The 22,041-nt window shown below is 42.3% G+C and overlaps 1 protein-coding gene across 1 annotated transcript in view; it reads right to left on the bottom strand.

Moving 5' to 3' along the window:
* PLOD1 (procollagen-lysine,2-oxoglutarate 5-dioxygenase 1) overlaps positions 1 to 22,041 on the bottom strand; it is a 53,545-nt gene that overhangs the window by 6,097 nt on the left and 25,407 nt on the right. Inside the window, exons 9-16 of the mRNA XM_073603180.1 lie at positions 20,571 to 20,705; positions 20,237 to 20,358; positions 15,031 to 15,135; positions 14,796 to 14,921; positions 9,908 to 10,049; positions 6,235 to 6,348; positions 3,534 to 3,599; positions 2,478 to 2,582 (exon numbers count right to left, since the gene is read on the bottom strand). Of these exons, the coding sequence (XP_073459281.1) occupies positions 2,478 to 2,582; positions 3,534 to 3,599; positions 6,235 to 6,348; positions 9,908 to 10,049; positions 14,796 to 14,921; positions 15,031 to 15,135; positions 20,237 to 20,358; positions 20,571 to 20,705 (915 nt within the window). The remainder of the gene's footprint in view (positions 1 to 2,477; positions 2,583 to 3,533; positions 3,600 to 6,234; positions 6,349 to 9,907; positions 10,050 to 14,795; positions 14,922 to 15,030; positions 15,136 to 20,236; positions 20,359 to 20,570; positions 20,706 to 22,041) is intronic.

Raw genomic sequence — 22,041 nt, 5'->3', positions numbered from 1 at the left:
CCAGCGCCTGTCATTTCAGCCAATCAGGTGACGGGTAACAGATCCGAGCACCTGATTGGTGGAGAGGCGGTTTAGTGTTGAATATTCGCTTTCCTAACACAGCTGAGTGACCTGTGAGCGCCCACTATGGCGCTCGCAGGTCACGTTTTTTGACGCCTATTAGAGCCTAGGGCTCTAATCAGGTGCTACAAAACCACCCCACGCCGCTGTAATTCAGGCGCCCTGTACCTGAAAAGGTGCCAGGAGCCTGAATAGGGAGTAGAAGCGGCGGCTATTGGTGCTAGAGGGGGTGGCAGGAGAGAGTGGGCAGCGCCCGGGCACCCTTACGGACGCACCACCACTGTTTCTCCCTTTAATTCCCTTTTTTGGTCTTTGCTGTAGTTTTACGAGGGTCTTCTGGCCTATTCCCTATAAACCCTGAACAGCGACTATTTCTTTAGTGTGAATTCAGATATCAGGGTGCCGAGGAATGTGGGATCCTCATTTTGCAGGTGTTGACCCCTTTCATTAATGCATACAGTAAAGAATAAGTGCATCTGCAACCTACAAAGAGTCACGAGCTGACTGTTAATTTGAAATTGCAATAAGTAGAGGCTCCATCTTTAATTGTATATGGAAATTAAGATGCTTTTTATTTAGGTCACATTTGAAGTTCTAAATGAAAATTGGGGCTACCCCAAACAGACAAGGCTAGTATAAGCTATATGGACAGCAAAGATCTATACTTGAAGGAACGCACACTTTAGGTGTACATATATGTTTACAAAAATGTTTGGATATCCACCAATTTAGCATATATTTTATACTGTACATGTTCTTTGTCAACAAGTCTGTATTCTCTTTTGTGAAAACCTTAACAAAAAATATTGAAGCAGAACTGGACCACTGGCCAAAAGAAGAAGGTGGTAATAAATAAGGAAGTCTCCGCGCTAAGGGTGAAAATTACAAGTGAATTGAATAGAAAATAAAATATAAAAGCTGCTCCCCTCAAAGTGCTCAATAAGTAAGCTTTGGGCTTGTGGGGGATATATAGTGATAAGGGGGCGCTGATGATGTATTAGTGTAATAGTAAAGTGCTTGTGCTTAATATTTCATAAACCAATGTGAACAATACTATATAAATATCATCATAAATTCATGAAAAATAATAATAGTGAGTATAATGTGCATCAGTAATATGGTGCTCCCAGCAGACATACCACACATCTGCCTACAAACCAAACATCCACAAATTGTGTAAAATATTCTGAACTGCTAAACCATCATGTGCATCATTTTTTAACATAAATGATCACTAGATGCAAACAATTATAAAAGTACAATATGCATCAATTCACAGAAAGGGAAGAAACCAAAACAAAAACGTCCATATATTATGTGAGGTAATCTGATCTTTCACACCATCACCATTGCCGGTTAGAACTTTTGGATAAATTAACACCCGGTGAGTATAAGTATCCTACTTACCAGACCACCATGACCTCTTTAATTAAAAAGATAGGTCAGGTGGGGCTTTGTGTGATGGTCTGTGGTCTTTACTTGTGTTAGGTAAATAATCCAGGAGGGAAGGAGCTCCGCCAAAATTTCAGAAAAAAAGTAGAAAAAACTATTCCATAGTATAATAATGTTTATTATAAAAGATATATATAAAAAAACAAAAGGCCAAGTGGCCACTTACTTTGTAAGAGCCTATCCTGGAGGTAACAGGCTCAACAATGTCAGGTGAGGTGTGGAGCCGCCGTGCTGCTTGCTCCCGCTTGCAGCGAGCGGCGTGCATTCCACCGCCTATTCAGCCGAAAAGCGGAAGTAGCCGGAAATGGCGTATGACCGGATGCCTCGACGTACGTTTCGTCGTAATGACATCGTCAGGAAGTGTGGCCTGGTTTGATGAGTTAGATTTTCTTTTACATCATGTGGATGGCCGTCACCGTGCATATGCGTCACTTACCTGGGGAAGAGATGCCACCAGGATGCAGTATGGGATGAAGGCAAACCAGCAGAGGCAGTGTGATGCTTTGGGCAAAGATCTGCTATGAAACCTTGGATCTTCCTATTAATGTGGATGTTACTTGACAAGTACCACCTACCTAAACATTGTTGCTGACCAAGTATACCCCTTCATGGAAACTGTGTTCCCTGATGGCTGTGGCCTTTTTCAGCAGAGTAATGCACCCTGCCATACTGCAAAAATGGTTCAAGAACGGTTTGAGGAACACTGAGCCTCACCTTGCAACCTACAGGATTTTAAGGATCTGCTACTGATGGCTTGGTGCCATATATCACAGCATACTTTCAGAGGTCTAATGGCATCCATGCCTCGACAGTTCGTGGTTGTTTTAGCAGCAAAAGGGGGACCTACTCAATATTAGGTGGGGGTCATCAAGTTATGGCGGATCTATATACTGTATATATGACATTTTATCCAGCATAGGATTTGTGAACCTGTTCAGAAGAATGATATTCAGCAGCCTGCTTACCTCTTTACTTCCAGATGACCACTGACCAAAGTGCTCCATTTCCTCCACCAGCTCATCACAGGCTGTTTCTGTGAAAACTGGGAACCAGTAGACATCAGGGCATGGCTGGGGATACCAAACAAAATCTGTGATTACCGAGTACACATCCTTTTACCAATAAATCATCTGTCTGATGCCCAACAACATTCAACCCACCTCCTCTTTGCCCAGGTTGTACTGAACCCACCCCAAGTCTGTGACTGAACAGTGAAAGGAGAAGCAGCACAGTGATGAGCTCATCTCTCTGCTGTCTCCTCCTATCAGCATGCTCCTTGTCAGTGCATAAACTGCCTGGCTCCTTGTACTGCTTCTCACTCTCCAGCTCTGCTGTACAAAGACTGGAAGAGGCGAATACCAGGTCACGTTCAGGTATGTAGACTACTTGTATTTAAATATATATATATATATATATATATATATATATGTATATATAATGGATGTATTAATGAAAAAGAGCTGCATTCATTTGTGTATAGAGTTCAGTTTCATGTTCTGTTATTTTGAGGGCTGTGTTAGGGACCCTCAACTCTTTGGAAACTATTTAACCTCTTTAAAAAAGGTGAAAAAAAATGTTGATTGGTCATTATAATTCTCCCTTCACATGAATCAGAATGTCAGAATAAGAAAAGTACAGTGTTATTTTAAGTGCATTTTTCTTGTCATAAATTAAAAAATAAATAATAATCTTCTCTAAGCTCAGTCATATGACCTAAAGCCTAGGCATGTTAGATCACATGGTCTCTGGCTTCTATTGAGTTTTTAGGGCAACTGATACTGCAGAGTCTTTACCAGACAGAACCGGTCACAAGTATGGAGCTATAATCTGAGACTACATTATGTAATGAACAAATATGGTTCCTCCATACTACTATATACTACATATACTGTATACTACAGATTATACCCAGAAAAAACAGTTTGTAAAACTAACATTCACTGATAGTATATGTGAAAATGGTTTATTTTGCATGTAGCTAGAAAAAGAAAAACTTGACTATAGTTTAATATAAGACTTACAGATTCAATATTGTTTCCTTTGAGGGCAAAACTGTGATTAGGATGGATGTACTTTTCTTTCCAGTCCTGTTTATTGAAATGATATATATTTTAATTTTATTACAATAAAATATGCTTCATCTAAAATATATAACATAGATATATGAGAGGGAAAGAGATAGAAAAGAAAAGAGGTTTATTATGACGTTGGAACCATTGGCAATCAAAATCCGGGGCCATCCAGATATACAGGGGGTTTATTGCGGGGATTGTGAGCACAAGTGTGCGTTGTTCACAGATGACATACTGCTACTTCTTTCTTCCCTGGTCACCTCATTACCCAATTTGCATCTGGTACTACGACAATTTACTTCTATCACAGGCTTGCGGGTGAACCATTCCAAATCCCAAGCACTGAAACTATCTTTACAAACACACATAGTCTACCTTTACAAAGCTCATTTCCCTTTAATTGGCAACCCAAGGCCCTTCTGTATCTAGGTATCTTTTTGACCCCCCTCCCTTCCCACACTTCAATTTATAGACGAAAATTACCTTCCCATGTTTAAAAAAATTTGGAGGATCTCAAAAGATGGTCAAATAATCCCCCTTCATGGTTCGGTTGAATGTACTCTGTCAAAATGACCATTTCACCAAAACTTTTATAATTATTTAGAGCCCTTCCGATATCAATAGTTATGTCTGATTTGAAGAAGTTTCAAGCAAAATTGTTGAAATTTGTATGGGGAGATAAAAGACCCAGGGTGAATAGACAAATATTGTACACATCAAAAATGAGGGGAGGTCTTGGAGTACCTGACTTGATAAAAAATACCATCATGCTACGCAACTGGCCCAATTGAACCAATTCCATACACTACAGTCCAGGCCAATAGATTAGCCACTTAATGTGGATGAAGGGGAAGATAGACCGGAGTAATGCTACGCCCGACTTTATCATTTTCCTTACACCTGTGGGACAGGCTGCTGGCCTTGCATGGATTTAAATCCCTACACAACCCATTGGCTCCCCTGTTTGTAATCCTTTGTTTACCCCAGGTCTTCACCCCCATAATTTTGCATGGTGGACTAACAAGGGTTTGATAAGAATAGCAGATTTCTGCGACCATAGAGGTGTCTTGTCGAAACAAGTTCTTCGGGAGAAGTATCATTTCCCCAATTCTGAACTATATCGCTACACTCAGATAGTGCACTTCTTGGTGACTTTGAATCGCACCTCTGAACTGTGCAGTACTTTCGACAAACACACTGGCCACATATCAAAGATTTATAGTATTTTGTCCTCTACTTTTACAAAGTTATTCTATATGCAAAAATGGGAGCAAGATTTAGAAATCAGTTTGGAAGTTGAAGAGTGGAGTAAACTGGTACAGTGTGTATTCAGATCTTATATTAATACCTCGTTGATAGAGGCAAATTATATGGTCTTGTTGCGGTGGTACATGGTGCCAGTGAGGGTGGCAACCTATGTCACGGGGGCCTCCCCGCAAAGCTTCAGAGGGTGCAGTATGGATGGCACCATGTTCCATATATGGTGGACATGCACAAAAGTGCAGAGGTTCTGGATACGCACGTATAACTTTATATACTCACTAACTCAAGTGAACGTCATTAAATCACCTCTGCAGGCACTGTTGGGGCGCCCAGTGCAGGGGACATATGAAGAGACTTATAGCCTTCATATTTGTAGCAGCAAAAATATGCATAGCCAGATCTTAGAAGTCCCCTACAGTCACTTTCCACCTGCTGAACTCTAAACTATCATGGATAATGGTAAATGAACATCTGTCGGCAATTTTGAACGATAAATATGCTTTGTTTGACAAAACATGAGATCCTTGGATTAAATACCTTTCGGATGCATTAGGAGATGGGATTGCCTCTGAAGTGCTTTTCTACGGGACTAGAGTGCTCTCTATTTCCTCTGTCATCTCCTATCCCTTTCTCTCTTCCTTCGATCTGAATTTGCATTTTGATGGACCATCGGGCCAATTGTAGTCTTCGGGACTACACAGGAGTTACGTTTGTATGTTGCATCAAGCAGATGTAGTAGAGGGGGAAGGGGGTCCACCTCTCAATGTTTTCCCTGATATGCATTAATATACATCTGTGAAGTACCGAGAGCGAGAAGGGTAACCCTGGAACTAAGACTATATTATGTATACATTTCCCTCCTAAATTTTGTATATCTCTACTTGGAAGAGAGGAGAGGGAAGGGAATATTGGGTAATATCATCACTTGATGCTTCTTATGTATTTTATAAGATTTACAGTGTTTCGTTATGGTTTAATTCTTCTATTTTTTATTTTCTCACATAAGACTAATATGTGGAAGATGATATACTAAGTTCAAGATCAACATATACTCTTCTGCAACGCAAACAAATCATATCCTGTTTTCTAATGCGCAATTACTCTTTGTTACAACGGCAAATGCTGAATTCGTACTTGTTCAAAATTTGCTGAATAAAAATATTGAAAAGAAAAGAAGAGAGAGATAACAGAAAAAGAAAAGTGCGAGAGAAAGAGAAAAGACCAAGATCAATACCACAAAGTCATAGATAGATAGATAGATAGATAGATAGATAGATAGATAGATAGATAGATAGATAGATAGATAGATAGATAGATACTGTATTCCTTCTTTGGGTTCATTCCTGAGGCATACAATTCCCAAGTCTCATCTTCATACAGTTCTCACCTGGGTGTTCTGAAAGATCTGCCACAGATCATTATGGAGGTGGCTGGTCTGATAATTATCCAGAGACAGGAGGTGGCCAAACAGTTGCCGGTTGGTCACAAACATGAAAACTCCCTGGAAGAAAAAAAGACGTCAGTACATGATAAGTGACACACATTCCATATTGGATTCACACACCCAGACAGCTCTCCCCTGACACACACAGAGGTGACAAACTATCACAAGTCAGATTAGCACTTGTGTTGACCCCCACGGAGTGGGAATGGTGCACATACAAAGTTCAGTAAATTTTCCTCCATACAGTGAGAGAAAAAAAATATTTGATCCCCTGCTGGTTTTGTACTTTTGCCCACTGACAAAGAAATGATCAGTCTATAATTTTAATTGTAGGTTTATTTTAACAGTGAGAGACAGAACAACATAAATATCCAGAAAAACGCATTTCAAAAAAGTTATAAAATCGATTTGTATCCTAATGAGTGAAATAAGTATTTGACCCCTTCTCAAAACATGACTTAGTACTTGGTGGCAAAACCCTTGTTGGCAATCAGAGGTAAGACGTTTCTTGTAGTTGGCCACCAGGTTTGCAAACATCTCAGGAGGGATTTTGTCCCACTCCTCTTTGCAGATCCTCTCCAAGTCATTAAGGTTTCGAGGCTGAGGTTTGGTAACTCGAAGCTTCAGCTCCCTCCACATACTTTCTATGGGATTAAGGTCTGGAGACTGGCTAGGCCACTCCAGGACCTTAATGTGCTTCTTCTTGAGCCACTCCTTTGTTGCCTTGCCTGTGTGTTTTGAGTCATTGTCATGCTGGAATACCCATCCACGACCCATTTCCAATGCCCTGGCTGAGGGAAGGAGGTTCTCACCCAAGATTTGACTGTACATGGCCCCCGTCCATCGTCCCTTTGATGCTTTGAAGTTCTCCTGTCCCCTTAGCAGAAACCCCCCCCCAAAGCATAATGTTTCCACCTCCATGTTTTAGGGTGGGGATGGTGTTCTTGGGGTCATAGGCAGCATTCCTCCTCCTCCAAACACGTCAAGTTGAGTTGATGCCAAAGAGCTTGATTTTGGTCTCATCTAACCACAACACTTTCACCCAGTTATCCTTTGAATCATTCAGATGTTCATTAGCAAACTTCAGACTGGCCTGTACATGTGCTTGAGCAGAGGGACCTTGCGGGAGCTGCAGCATTTCAGTCCTTCATGGTGTAGTGTGTTATCAATTGTTTTATTGGTGACTATGGTCCCGGCTGCCTTGACATCATTGACAAGATTCTCCTGTGTAGTTCTGGGCTGATTCCTCAACATTCCCATGATTATTGAAACTCCATGAGGTGAGATCTTGCATGGAGCCCCAGACCAAGGGAGACTGACAGTTATTTTGGGTTTCTTCCATTTGCGAATAATTGTACCAACTGTTGTCACCCTCTCACCAAGCTGCTTGGCGATGGACTTGTAGCCCATTCAAGCCTTGTGTGGGTCTACAATCTTGTCCCTGACAGTCTTGGATAGCTCTTTGGTCTTGGCCATGGTGGAGAGATTGGAATCTGATTGACTGATTGCTTCTGTGGACAGGTGTCTTTTATACAGGTAACAAGCTGAGATTAAGAGCTCTCCCTTTAAGAGAGTGCTCCTAATCTCAGCTTGTTTCCTGTATAGAAGACACCTGGGAGCCAGAAATCTTGCTGATTGATACAGGATCAAATACTTATTTCACTCATTAAAATGCATATCAATTTATGACTTTTTTGAAATGTGTTTTTCTGGATATTTTTGTTGTTATTCTGTCTCTTATGCCCTATACACAGTCAGTCTTTCTGATGGAATATGTGCAATCGAAGCTTGTTGTCGGAAATTCCGACCGTGTGTGAACTCCATCAGACTTTTTCCATCGGAATTTCCGACACACAAAGTTTGAGAGTAGGCTATAAAATTTTCCGACAGCAAAATCCATTCGCGTAAATTCCGACCGCGTGTGGACAATTCCGACGCACAAAGTGCCACGCATGCTCAGAATAAATTAAGAGACGAAAGCTATTGGCTACTGCCCCGTTTATAGCCCCAATGTACGTGTTTTACGTCACTGCGTTCAGAACAATCGGATTTTCCGACAACTTTGTGCGACCGTGTGTATGCAAAACAAGTTTGAGCCAACATCCGTCGGAAAAAATCCATGGATTTTGTTGTCGGAATGTCCGATCAATGTCCGATCGTGTGTACAGGGCATAACTGTTAAAAAAAACCTTTCATTAAAATTAAAGAATGATCATTTCTTCGTCAGTAGGCAAATGTACAAACTCAGCAGGGGATCAAATACTTTTTTCCCCTCACTGTATGTGAGAATGTACACATTAAAGTTTAAAATGCAACTCCACTTTTGTTTAAGAAAAAAACAATCCCCTCTGGTGATCAATATAGATTGCAGGGATTTTAGTACATTTGTAGCAGATTCACACCTTTTATTGTTGTGAAGAAATAGTGGTTTATTTCTCCATGTCCTGAGCAGGCTTTTTCTGAACAGGAGGGTCTGGTTCATTAAAAATCACCTGGTGTACTCTCAGTGTTCTAATGAGGTAAGCAGCAGGGTCAGCATCCTAAGTATTTATCCCTTGGGGAATATCTCACTAAAACTATCATTTATATTGCAGAGGATGCCTAAAATCTGACTTCCCAGATGTGCAGACGTCTGGGAAAAATCAGTGAGCCAATCACACAAGCTGGAAATTACATTTCTGGGGTTACTCTGTACACCAATAGTGTACAGAACGCCTCCATGCTGCATATTGCATTGAATTTTACAATTACAGCAGCTGCGGATTGAAAAGGAAAGGTAATTTTTAATAACATTCAATTACAATATGGCTTGTATAGCAATTATATATGCTATAATATCTTTTCCCCCACAGAAGTGGAGTTACCCTTTAAGTCTATATCTTTAAAAACATTGATAATGCAATGCAGACCAGTGTTACTGCTTTTAACAAGTGGCAAGTGGTTAATATTTATGCCATCCAATGAGAAATGGTCAGATTTTGCTTGTTGTGGAGGGAATATACTGGACAAATGGGATGTGGAGACTACATAAATATTCTATTATATACTGTGGGTGAACAGAGGCCAAAACATCTGTCTTCAACTTTTCTTTCATCCTTTGTTCCATTTCAGGGCTGCTGATCTCCTGCAGGCCACTTCCTGTCTGCCTGCACTCCAGCGATCCCCCCATGGCATTTTTCAGGGCAAAATTCCCGATGGTGACAACAATGGACCATGTCTACTTAATAGGTTTCCTGAAACAGCCCCTTGTAGTCACCACCAGAAGCCCATGTGACAGAGTGACAATGCATGAATGCAATTGAGAGAAGGGGCAGAACGTTGTCACCCTATAACAGGAAGTGCCTGAACAAGAACTCTTCATGGCAGGATCACCTTTTTTTTTTTTTATGAAAGCTGAAGATTTCGAAATAACGTAAAAGCTTAGATAAGATTTTAGAAATTGGATTTATATCAACTTTAATATGAATTGCAATCTTTATTAACCACTTCCTCTTGACACAATATCATAGTCCTTAAAAAAAAGAGTTCCTTTAAATGGTTGACTATTCCATGATCCCATTATGCATATAACCCATCCTGGAAGCTGCCCCCCCCCCCTTTTCCATGTTATAGTGACCTGTTTGCGGACGTTGTCACAAAACGCCATATCGGGGTCCAGGTGACCACTGCGGAACATGTCATACTGGTTCAGTTTAGTCCGGAGCACGCTGCCTTTCACCAAATACACATTGTTGATGTATGGGACGTTCCAGATGCCGCTGTAAGCACAGGCTCAGAGTCAGTAATTAGATGAACACGAGGATTAACCCGACATAATATAACCAAAGATGTTACAATCAGATTGTACAATCTATGCTAGTTTTACCAGCAGCTATGTGGTGTCAGTGATATTTTGGCCTTAGCCTTCTTTTAAAGGCTCAGTCCACTCAAAACTGATATTGCAGTGTTTACTGAATGCTGGAAAGCTAAACCTCCTGAAGTCCCTTTTATATATGTCATGAACCCCATCAGTGAGATAATAAACCAAGAAGAACTATATGTGTAACCACACCACAAAAACATCCGTGTGGACAAGTAGCCAGCACTCCATAAGTGTTTCACACCCTTAAACTTGTAAACCAATCAGAAAAAAGGGCAGCGCTGTCCAAAATATATATTCGTGTAAAATGTCATTAACGAATTAATTGCAAAATACGCTTCGACAAACTTCATAAACAGAAGTGAACTAAGTAAATACATATCCAACAATCTCACATACAATCATTTGCACAGAAAACAGTGTGATTAACCACTTCAATACCAGGCACTTAGACACCTTCCCGCCCAGGCCAATTTTCAACTTTCAGCGCTGTCGCAATTTGAATGACAATTGCGCGGTCATACAACACTGTACCCAAACACATTTTTTATCATTTTGTTCCCACAAATAGAGCTTTCTTTTGGTGGTATTTGATCACCTCTGCGGTTTTTATTTTTTGCGCAACAAATAAAAAAAAATTTTGAAAAAAAACAAGTTTTTCTTTGTTTCTGTGAAAACTTTTTGTAAATAAGTACGTTTTCTTCTTCAATGACGGGCACTGATATGGCTGCACTGACGGGCACTGATACGGCGGCACTGATGGGCACCGATGAGGTGGCACCAATGAGGTGGCACTGATGAGGTGGCACTGATGATGGGCACTGATAGGTGGCACTGATAGGTGGCACTGGTATGTGGCACTCATAGGTGGCACGGATGGGCACTTATAGGCGGCACTGATGGGCACTCGTAGGTGGCATTGACGGGCACTCGAAGGTGGCATTGATGGTTACTTATGGGTGGCACTGATAGTTGGCACAGATGGGCATGGATGGGCACTGATAGATGGGCACTGATGGGCACGGATGGGCACTGACAGGTGGCATGAATGGACACTGATGGGTGGCACTGATGGCACTGCTTGTTTGCAGTGATGCCCCTAAGGGTGGCATTGCTGGGCATCACTGCAACATAATGGTGCCAATCAGTGCCCATTTGTGGGCACTGATTGCCATGGGGTACATACCTGGCCATCCACATGTTGCCCCTTCCCTGGTGGTCCTAGTGGCGATCCCTGGTGGTCCAGTGTGGTGATCTGCGAGGGGGCTGCGCTGATAAACAATCAGCGCAGACCCCCCCTGCCAGGAGAGACGCCAATCGGCTCTCCTCTACTCGCGTCAGACGCAAGTGAGGAAGAGCCGATCAACGGCTCTTCCTATTGACAGCGTGATCAGCCGTGATTGGACACGGCTGATCACGTGGTAAAGAGCCTCCGCCGGAGGCTCTTTACCAAGATCGGTGGAGCGGTGTGTCAGACTGACACACCGCTCCACCGATGGGTGCGCTGCGGCATGTTATCCTGCTGGACGTCATATGACGTCCAGTCAGGATAACAGAACCACTTCCCGGACGTCAATCCGCCATAGGGCGGGCGGGAAGTGGTTAAGAGCCATTAAAGAGGAAGTAAACCCTGATGAGTTTACTTCCTCTTTGTTTCCCAGCAAAGGTAAAGCATAATGGGCTACTATGCATCGCATAGTAGCCCATTATGTGTCACTTACCTGAAACCGAAGCCTGCGATGTCACCGCTGTCCCCTCTGGTACGACGCGTCCATCTTCTTCCGGCATGCATCGTAGACAGAGGTTAGAAATTGGATTTATATCAACTTTAATATGAATTGCAATCTTTATTAACCACTTCCTCTCTGACGGAGACTTTTTACCATGTGATCAGTCGTGTCCAATCAAATAGGAAGAGCCGGTGATCAGCTTTTCCTCACTCGCATCTGACAGACGCGAGTAGAGGAGAGCCGATCGGCTGCTTTCCTGACAGGGGGGGGGGTCTGTGCTGATTGTTTATCACCACAGCCCCCCCTCGGATCCCGCCCAGGACCACCAGAGAAGCCGCCCAGGACCACCAGGGAAGCCATCCACACTGGACAACCAGGTATGCCCCCTAGACCCCCAGGGAAATACTAATCTGTGCCCAGGCAGCTGCCAATCAATGCCCAGGCAGTTGCCAATCAGTGTCCACTCACAATGCCTACTACTGCCAGTGCCATCAGGGATGCCTATGAGTGCCGCGTATCAGTGCCGCGTATCAGTGCCCATCAGTGCCATGTATCAGTCCCGCCTTTCAGTGCCCATCAGTGCCACCCATAAGAGCCCATCTGCAGTCTTTCATTGCCCATCAGTGTCACCTATCAGTGCCCATCAGTGCCCACCAGTGCCAACCATGAGTGCCTATCAGTGCCAGCTATCAATGCCCATCAGTGCTGCATATCAGTGCCACCCATCAGTCCCGCCTACCAGTGCCCAGTGCCCATCAGTGCCGCATATCAGTGCCCATTGTCAGTGCCCGCTCATTGGTGCCACCTCATCGGTGCCACCTTATCAGTGCCTGTCAGTGCCCATCAGTGAAAGAGAAAACTTATTTAGAAAAAATTTTAACAGGAACAAAAGCAAAACTTTTATTTTTTTCAAAATTTTCAGTCTTTTTATTTGTTTCGCAAAAAATAAAAACCGCAGAGGTGATCAAATACCACCAAAAGAAAGCTCTATTTGTGGGAACAAAATGATAAAAATTTCATTTGGGTACAGTGTTGTATGACCGCGCAATTGTCATTCAAACTGCGACAGCGCTGAAAGCTGAAAATTGGTCTGGGCAGGAAGGTGTATAAGTGCCCTGTATTGAAGTGGTTAATCTAGGCTTACCTATAGGTCAAAGTGGTCTATAAGGGTTTACAACCACTTTAAAGGCACCAAACAAACCATTGGTAACACAATACGCCACCATGGATTGAAATCGTGGAGAACCTGCAAGGTCCCCTCCTCAAGAAGGCACATGTACAGGCCCATCTTAAGATTGCCAATGAACATGTAAGGCTGTGTTCATACTATCAACGCATGCGGCTCACAACAGGGGTCCGGTGCGTCCCAGTTCACTGTTTCCGGTCCGATTTCAGCCTGAATGTTTAGTTGAATGCAGACCAAAAGATGCACAGGACCCCTGTGCAAATTTGCACAGGAGCCGCAGCGGAGATATGTGAACTGGCTTCTTAGAGCGACAGGCAAAGTCTTCTGCTATTGCGAATTGGATGTGGGGAACCCTCATCCAATACACAAAAGTGTGAACCCAGCCGAAATGATTCAGAGAAGGATTGGGAGAAAGTGCTTTGGTCACATGAGACCATAATTTAGCTTTTTGGCATTAACTCGACCCGCCATGTTTGGAGGACCAAAAATGCTGACTATGACCCTAAGAATACCATCCCTACAGTCAAGCATGGAGGTGAAACATTATGCTCTGGGGCTGTTTCTATGCTAAAGGTACAGGCCGACTTTGCCGCATTGAGGGACCAATTGATGGGACCATGTATTGTAAAATCTTGGAGAACCTTTTTCTCTCAGCCAGAACACTGAAAATAGGTTGCGGATGCGTCTTCCAGCTTGACAATGACTCAAAACATACCGCCAAGGAAACAAAGGAGTGGCTCAAGAAGAAGCACATTAAGGTCATGGAGTGGCCTAGCCAGTCTCCAGAACTTAATCCTATGGAAAATTTAAGAAGGGAGCTGAAACTTTGAGTTGCCAAGCAACAGCCAAAAAACCTTAAGGATTTAGAGAAGATCTGTAAAGAAGAGTGGCTCAAAATCCCTCCTGAGATGTGTGCAAACCTGGTCACCAACTACAAGAAACGTCTTACCTCTGTGCTTACGTACAAGGGTTTCTCCACCAAGTACTAAGTCATGTTTTGCTTGGGAATCAAATACTTATTTCACTCACTGAACTGCAACTCAATTTATAACATTTGTATCATGTGTTTTTTTTCTGGATTTTTGGTTGATATTCTGTCTCTATCATTTTAAATACACCTATGATTAAAAAAAAAATATATATAGACCATTGATTCATGGGCAAACATACACAATATGCAGGGGATCAAATAATTATTTTCCCCACTGTATGTGGTTATCCATTGTTGCAAGTCACTTTTTTTTTTATTTTATTTAGGACATTTTTTACTTTCCAATTGCCTTAAATGGCTCTTAATCATACTGTTTTCTGTGCACATGACTGTATGTGAGATTGTTGGATATATATTTACTAGTTCACTTCTGTTTATGAAGCTCCAAGGTCTGCACACTTGCCTAATATGAGGGGTTCCCACCATACCTGTGTTGAGCTCTTAGGTCTGCACACCTGCTGTGCCTATTATGAGGGGTTCCCACCATCCCTGTGTTGAGCTCCTGGGTCTGCACACCTGCTGTGCCCAATATAAGGTGCTCCCACCATCCCTGTTGGATTTTTTTTAAGAATATGAAAATAGTAATAGGAAGAACTGGAACAAAAAAAAGTTGGGTGGGAGGAGTGTCAGAAATTATGGCCAGGAGACTCAGCACAAAAGGCTCTAACTAGAAAATAAAATATCACTTTTTGGGTCTGCCCTGAAATCCTTGCTCAAAGGACCCGTAAATGTACTCACATTCTCCTTCTCTGGACGAGATCGATATAATCCTCTGATCGGGCATAAAACCCATCTTTGCTCAGCGCCCCCCAGAAATTGGACCAAAATTCCTGAACCCGGCTGACCATTGGGGAGAGGATGGACCTGAGGGGAGACATAGTGACCTGTTAGACCTATGCAGAGCACTGCTTTAATCATCACAACGGCGGCTATAGGTTCACTTTAAAGGGATAATGTTATAACCACAACATACTTGTTCTGTTCTATGAGTGTCTGTAGTATGCTGGCATTTTTCAGCACCACCTGCACGTCAATGCTGAAATAATATTCACACTCCAGGTTCTGTCGGCACATATCCCTGGAAGGGGGAAAAAAGTACAAAATTAAATAAAATCTATCAGGGTATAAATACATAGACAAATATGATTGTTAACCACTTAAGGAACAAGCCTCTTTTTGAGATGAGTTGTTTACAAGTTAAAAACAGTTTTCTTTGCTGGAAAATTACTTAGAACCCCCAAACATTATACATTTTTTTTCTAACACACTAGAGAAAAAAAATGGCGGTCATTGCAATACTTTCTGTCACACCACAGTCTTACAAGCACACTATTTTTAGAAAAAATACACTTTTTTGAATTAAAAAATAAGACAACAGTAAAGTTAGCCCAATTTTTTTTTATATTGTGAAAGATAATGTTACGCCGAGTAAATTGATACCCAACATGTCACGCTTTAAAACTGCACCCACTCGTGGAATAGCGACATACTTTTATGTTGCGTACACACGATCGCACATTCCGACAACAAAATCCATGTTTTTTTTTCTGATGGATGTAGGCTCAAACTTGTCTTGCATACACACGGTCACACAAATCTTGTTGGAAATTCCTATCGACAACAACACGGTGACGTACAACACGTACAACGAGCCGAGAAAAATGAAGTTCAAAAACCAGTGCTGCTCTTCTGCTTGATTCCGAGCATGCGTAAAACTTTGTGCGTCGGAATTGTGTACACACGATTGGAATTTATGAGAATGGATTTTGTTGTCGGAAAATTTGAGATCCAGATCTAAAATTGTGTTTGTCGGAAATTCCGGCGGAAAATGTCTGATGGAGCCCACACAGGGTCGGAATTTCCGACAACAAGCTCCCATCGAACATTTCCCGTCGGAAAATCCGACCGTGTGTACACGGCATTACCCTTAAAAATCTCCATAGGCGATGTTTAAAAAAATTCTACAGGTTGCATGTGTTAAGTTACAGAGGAGATCTAGGGCTAGAATTATTGCTCTCGCTCTTCCGATCGCGGTGATACCTCACATATGTGGTTTGAACACCGTTTTCATATGCGGGCTCTACTCACATATACGTTCGCTTCTGCATGCGAGCTTGGCGGGACGGGGCGCATTTAAAAAAAAAAAAACTTTTTCTTATTTATTTTACCTTTTATTTTTTATTTTTACACTGTTTTTATAAAAAAAAAAAATGGTGTCACGTTTATTCCTATTACAAGGAATGTAAACATCCCATGTACTAGAAAAAAAGCATAACAGGACGTCTTAAATATGAGATCTGGGGTCAAAAAGACCCCAGATCTCTTATTTACACATAAATGCAATTAAAAAAAAAATGTCATTTAAAAAAATGGCGCTTTAAGAGCTATGGGCGGAAGTGACGTTTTGACGACGCTTCCGCCCTGCGTCTTTATGGAGACGGGTGGGGGTCATCTTCCCCTCACTCGTCTCCATGCCCAGCCAGGGTGGAGATCCAATCGCCAAGTGCAGCGGAGGGGGGGGGGGGGGGGGGTCGGCCCTCTCCCGACGCCGATATAAGTGATCTCACAGCGAATCCGCTGCAGAGACCACTCTTATCAGAAACCGGACTGCTGGCCAAACATGAGGATACTGGGCTTAAGGCAGCTAGCTGCTGCCATAACAACGATATCCCCCCCGTCAAAGTAAGGACGTATATCGCTGTGCGGCGGTCTGGAAGTGGCTAAACTAAATGTGATTTTAGAAGAACAATCTACATCTACAGAACAATCTTTTAGTACATAGTTCTAAAAAGGATTTTGTGCAATTAAAAAATGACCTGCATTCCTAATTCATTTCCCGGATGCTGTGCAGCTGGGTGCCAAGGCATCGGTCAAATAATCCCTGGGAAGGGGAGGTTTAGGACAGAGAGGGACACAATAAATGGTTGGCTCTTTGAAACTCTTTCAGCAAAGACCACTCAACCTTGGCACTGTCAGAAGTCCTGAGCACCATTTTCTTCACTAATACTTCCTGTGTTACGGTTTTATTGTAGACATGTCTAAATGTGACTATATGTGGTTTTATGGCTTTCTGACATTTGTAATTAACGAAAAATTATTGAAAAAGTTTGTTACATTATTAATAAACAAGGACACCACAGTACAATATAACCAATGTATTTACTGTTAACTTTGTTTTGATATATATATATATGCATCACATGGTCTTACATTGCTGGTTTTAATAAAGCTGAAGTTTAATCTGCTCATATCTCCCCCCCCCCCCCCAGCATGCTAATAAAATACAAAAATAAATAAGACTATATTATTTTATTATTTAGTATTTATTTTAAAATTGTATATATAAAATACAACCTATTCAATAAAACCTCTCTGTTTTCATTAGATACCTTATTTTAAGCCCAATGAAGTCATCACTGGGTCTCTGAGGTTCTCTATGCAAGGCAGGCAGATAAGCAGATGGCTGGTGGGAGGGGCCGGCAAGGTACTGTACATAGATACCTGAAAACATCAAAGCACTCTGCATCAGTACTCTTCTCAATAGCCATTATAGAAGCAGTGGACTGGCTCTTAGGAGGAGTTATGCAAATAGCAAAATGCCTTGATAAGTGGTTGTCAAAACAGAGGAGTGGGCATTCCTAGGCAGGCTGTATTTGCATGCAGACCACCCTAGATGACACCCACATGTGATTCAGAGTCTCCATGACTCAACTGAATTCCAGACAGGCTGAGATAAAAGAGTGAAATGATGCTGGACGTTTTCCCAGACAGAAAATTAGGCGGGCCCTGTCTGACTTGCTGCAGCTACTACAGTACATTGTGAGAAGCTCACAGTGTGCGGCAAAATCAGAGTAAGTAATTTCAGTACGGAAGAGGAGCCTGTGCAACTGTATAAGACTGAAAGGAAGGCTGGAGGGCAGCTTTAAAAGGAGAAGTATAGCCAAAGCTCGTTTAGCTGTTCTTCTCCTGTGGATCACAGGAGTGCAGTTCGCTGTCGGCTGATGTCACAGACTCGGGCATCGGGAGCGCTCCACAGCCCAGTGAGCAAGGAGGGGCAGAGCAGACAGCCAGTGACAGCTTTCTGCTCAGGGCGCTCTAAGAACCGAGCGATTGGCGGTGATTGATTGCTCGGTCAGGGCGTGACCTACATGACAACCCGGAAGTGACCCTTGCGCTCCACCATTCACTACCATCTACCAGGAAGCTAGTGCGGTGTCTGCAGAGAAACACACACCCCATCCTGGACGGCTGGATATGGTGACAGCGCCCTCTGGGCCATTTTATCTGCTTGTTTTACTTTGTTAAAATGTATGTAGTTAGGATTAAGGGGACCGCTGATGTATAGGAGATTTTAACATTAATAAACAGGACTACGCTATGTGGTGTTACTCTTGTATTTTATGATATATATGGAGCCCCTTTTCCAGTGGATCCTGCTGATGAGGAGGACCTAGTATTGATGTGGATGATGATTACCTTTACTCAATGCTTTGTTATTAGCGGCTTCTGGTGAGTTTGACCCCCTGGGGGAGTGTGCATCACGTGGTGGAATACGTTTATTTTTCTGGTGAAAGGTGCATGCTTGGACATCAGTGATTCTACACCTGTAAAAACCTTTGAACTCTCTTCATTATCACCTTCTACAAAGAGACTTACAACTGTGTTTCTGGCCACGTGCTGTGACACCATTTTTGGATTTTTTTACTTTAGCGCTGTTTTTGGTATTTAATGTTCCAGCGTTTGACTGCTAGACTTTTATACTACTGTATTTATGTCATTTTCTTTTTTAAACAGCTGCTCATTACTTTTTAATAGTTTGAGTATTATATTTTAAAGTGTTATGTTTATTTTCTTTAGTTTCAAGCACTGCACATAGAACTGTGGGATTGATCTGGCGCTGAGCGGGTGTGTTTGCAAGCCATATTATACACCCTTTCTTTTACATAACTGATTTCCTAGGCAAGATGGCTGACCCTAAAATCAGATAGGTTGTAGTCCTGGGTCCCCTCTCGCTGCTCCCCAAGTTTGGTGTCCCGGTCACTTATAGTTCGGGAGCAGTGCCATGTCAAGCTGACCAAGATTTCCCATAGACGCCAATGTGTGCGTACTCGAGACTGTACATAAAGTAAGGGTACTTAAAGCGGGATATGCCTGTAATTAAAGGCATTTTTGTTTTTTTAGCTTTGGATGGAGTGGAGATGGGCAAGAACCCCTTCAGTTTTTATTGCAGTCTGCGCCCCATTAAGGAGATTTACCTTCTCTATTTGCCCCGTTTACCATAATCATTGAAACTGAAAGTAAGAGAAAATCCCAAATTGTGGGTTGTCCCCGGAAAAGCAATAGAGGGAAATCATCCAATAGGGACACATTCTGGTGACCTGGGGGTCCCCAAGGAACTCCCTTATTTTGTGGGTGTTTGGCTATGGGACAGGAAGTGAAGGCAAATCTCCAAAATGGGAAACAGATGGCAAAAACAAAAAAATCTAACAGGGGTTATGACCCTCTATCCAAAATTAAAAAGATTTGCCTATAGTTCTACTGTAAATATAATTTTAATGGCTATTACAGTGTATTTAAACTGAGAGCGCGATTTCAGCTGAAAGTGATCCTTTTGCTGTTTCATATTTTCGAAACTGTATAATATATACATATTTGCAGATTCTCTCAGTAGTGGCTTGTCTGAGGTATGCAGCAACCTTGTAAAAACCACTCCTTAGCTAAACATAAATGGTGAATTATCTACATACAGCACTTTAAAGGAAGCAGAGGCCATAATATATATATATAACGTTTAAACCAGCCAATAATACTATTTCCATGTTGTTCACATCCAAGGCCAAAGATAATTTTTTTTCCTGGGGGAGGGGGTTCAGCCTTGGGAACTAAAAAGGGGAACAATTAGGCGGTGCGTGTGGGTACTCTATTGAGGTGGCCCTTTTTCAATGTAATCAGAAAAGCTAAAGAAAACAGATTTGTTATCTGAGGCTATCTAGCCAACTGCGGAGCCTGCACCATTGATAGACACTCTAGGGATGTTTTGAACCCCCATATCCCCCCCCCCTTTATCTACCCCCTTTGATCACATCACATAATAGGTATATTGCAAAAACTGTATAGACTATATAGGTTTACTTTGTGTTACACATATATAAAAGAAAACAAAAAATAAAAAAACATACATTCCAGCATTGCGGGCATCCGCTGCGTTTGACATTTCTTCTGGCGCAATGTATTTTACTAGGCTGTATTCTGCACTGTGTTCCTTCAAGAACTTCTCCACTTGTCTCTGATGATTGGGCTCCTGGATTTTCAGGAAACAAAAGGTTAAGGCATGCTGGGAAATGTTTTGTCAGGCATGTAGCAGCAGTGAGGAATGTCACAGATGAGCCTGGATTCTTCATGTGTAAGCAAGCCTAGCTTCAGAGAGGAATCACTGCAAGTTTACATCTGCCGGCTGAGCAGCGAGCAAAGGAGGAGGCACCGTCTCCATTCTAACAACAGGGTCATACTCACGTGATTGGCGATATACAGCTGGATCCGCTGCTTGGGGTACTGCAGGCTAGTGATTCTCTTGAAGAACTCGGAGATAAATGGCGTGGGCTGCTCGATGAAAACACCGATCACAACCAATGGGAAGGAGTCATCCGTCTGATAAAAAAAAAGCAGAGTAAGCTGGTTAGATCAGTTGATTCAGAGCAATAAATATGTCAAGTTAAAAAGAAGAAAAGGTGTTCCACAATATAAAAAAAAAATAATAATAAAAAAATGTTTAGGAACAGTCAAACTGCAGCATTTAGGTACCTAATATCTGACAGTACCAACTGCCATTTTGCAGCTGCCAGAGGATGTACAGGAGCAAGGAATAGACCAGATCATGTGCTTCCCCATCAATTGCTCTCATTCAAATAAAAATGTAATAAATACAATTTAATACATAAACACTGAATACATTTTAATAAACTAAATGCAATAATTGAATGCATTAATATGTTTAGTAAATGAATAAACAAAATACATTTAATAAAGTTTTTCAAATGCTAGCAGTGTAAGTGCCTGAATGTGACGTGGGTATCAGCCTCTTGCAGTCCCTGTACAGCAGAGCTCAGACTGAAAGAGGAAGAGGCCACACAAGGGGCCAATCAATTTATCTCCAGTGCGCATGTGCCAACAAGGGACTAGATGATAGGGAGGGGAGAGAAGAGTCACAGAGAGATAAGGTAATCAATCTGTTGCCCCTCCTTTCACCGTCCCGTCACAGGCTGGGCGAGGAACACGATCTGCAAGCGTTACTTAAAGTGTTACTAAACCCAGGACCCTGCATTTACTATATCTGATCTCCCACAATACACAGAACATGGAAATGCAATCGTTTTAGTAAATATAAACTGATAAATACATTTTCTTATCAGCACTATATAACAGTCTTGTGACTTCTATCAGTGTCTGGTTAAAGCCTGTAGGAGGAGTTTTCATTCTCCCATTATTGTCTTTTGAGAATGCAGGACCCCTGACCCTCTGTCTGGATAGTGCTGATTGGCCCTGTGCTGATCACATGTACCCAAGAAAAAAAGAAAAAACTCTATAGCAATAAACACCAAACTGAGCATGTGCAGCTTGTCCCCTAGCCTTTGTACTATCCAGAGATGGTTTGGGGACTCTGTAAGATGGGGAAGATCAGAAAAGACAGGATCAAACCGCCTTTTTACACAATGCAGAGGATTAACCCCTTAGCCTCGGTTCACACTGGGACAACTTGTCAGGCGACCTAGCCGCCTGACAAGTAGCGTCCCGTTCTGTACAATGGAACCGTTGCGTCGCTCCGACTTAGAAAAAGGTTACTGTACAACTTTGGGGGCGACTTGCATTGACTTCTATACAGAAGTCGTTTTGCAAGTCGCCGCTGAATCGTGTCCTGGGTCGCCTGTGGCAGTCGCGCTGCAAGTCGTGCTGCCTCAGTGTGAACCGACCCTTTGGTTTCACAGTA

The sequence above is a fragment of the Aquarana catesbeiana genome, linkage group LG10 (assembly GCF_042186555.1).
Source record: "Aquarana catesbeiana isolate 2022-GZ linkage group LG10, ASM4218655v1, whole genome shotgun sequence".
Classification (NCBI taxonomy): domain Eukaryota; kingdom Metazoa; phylum Chordata; class Amphibia; order Anura; family Ranidae; genus Aquarana; species Aquarana catesbeiana.
This window is presented reverse-complemented; position numbering and strand designations above follow the sequence as displayed.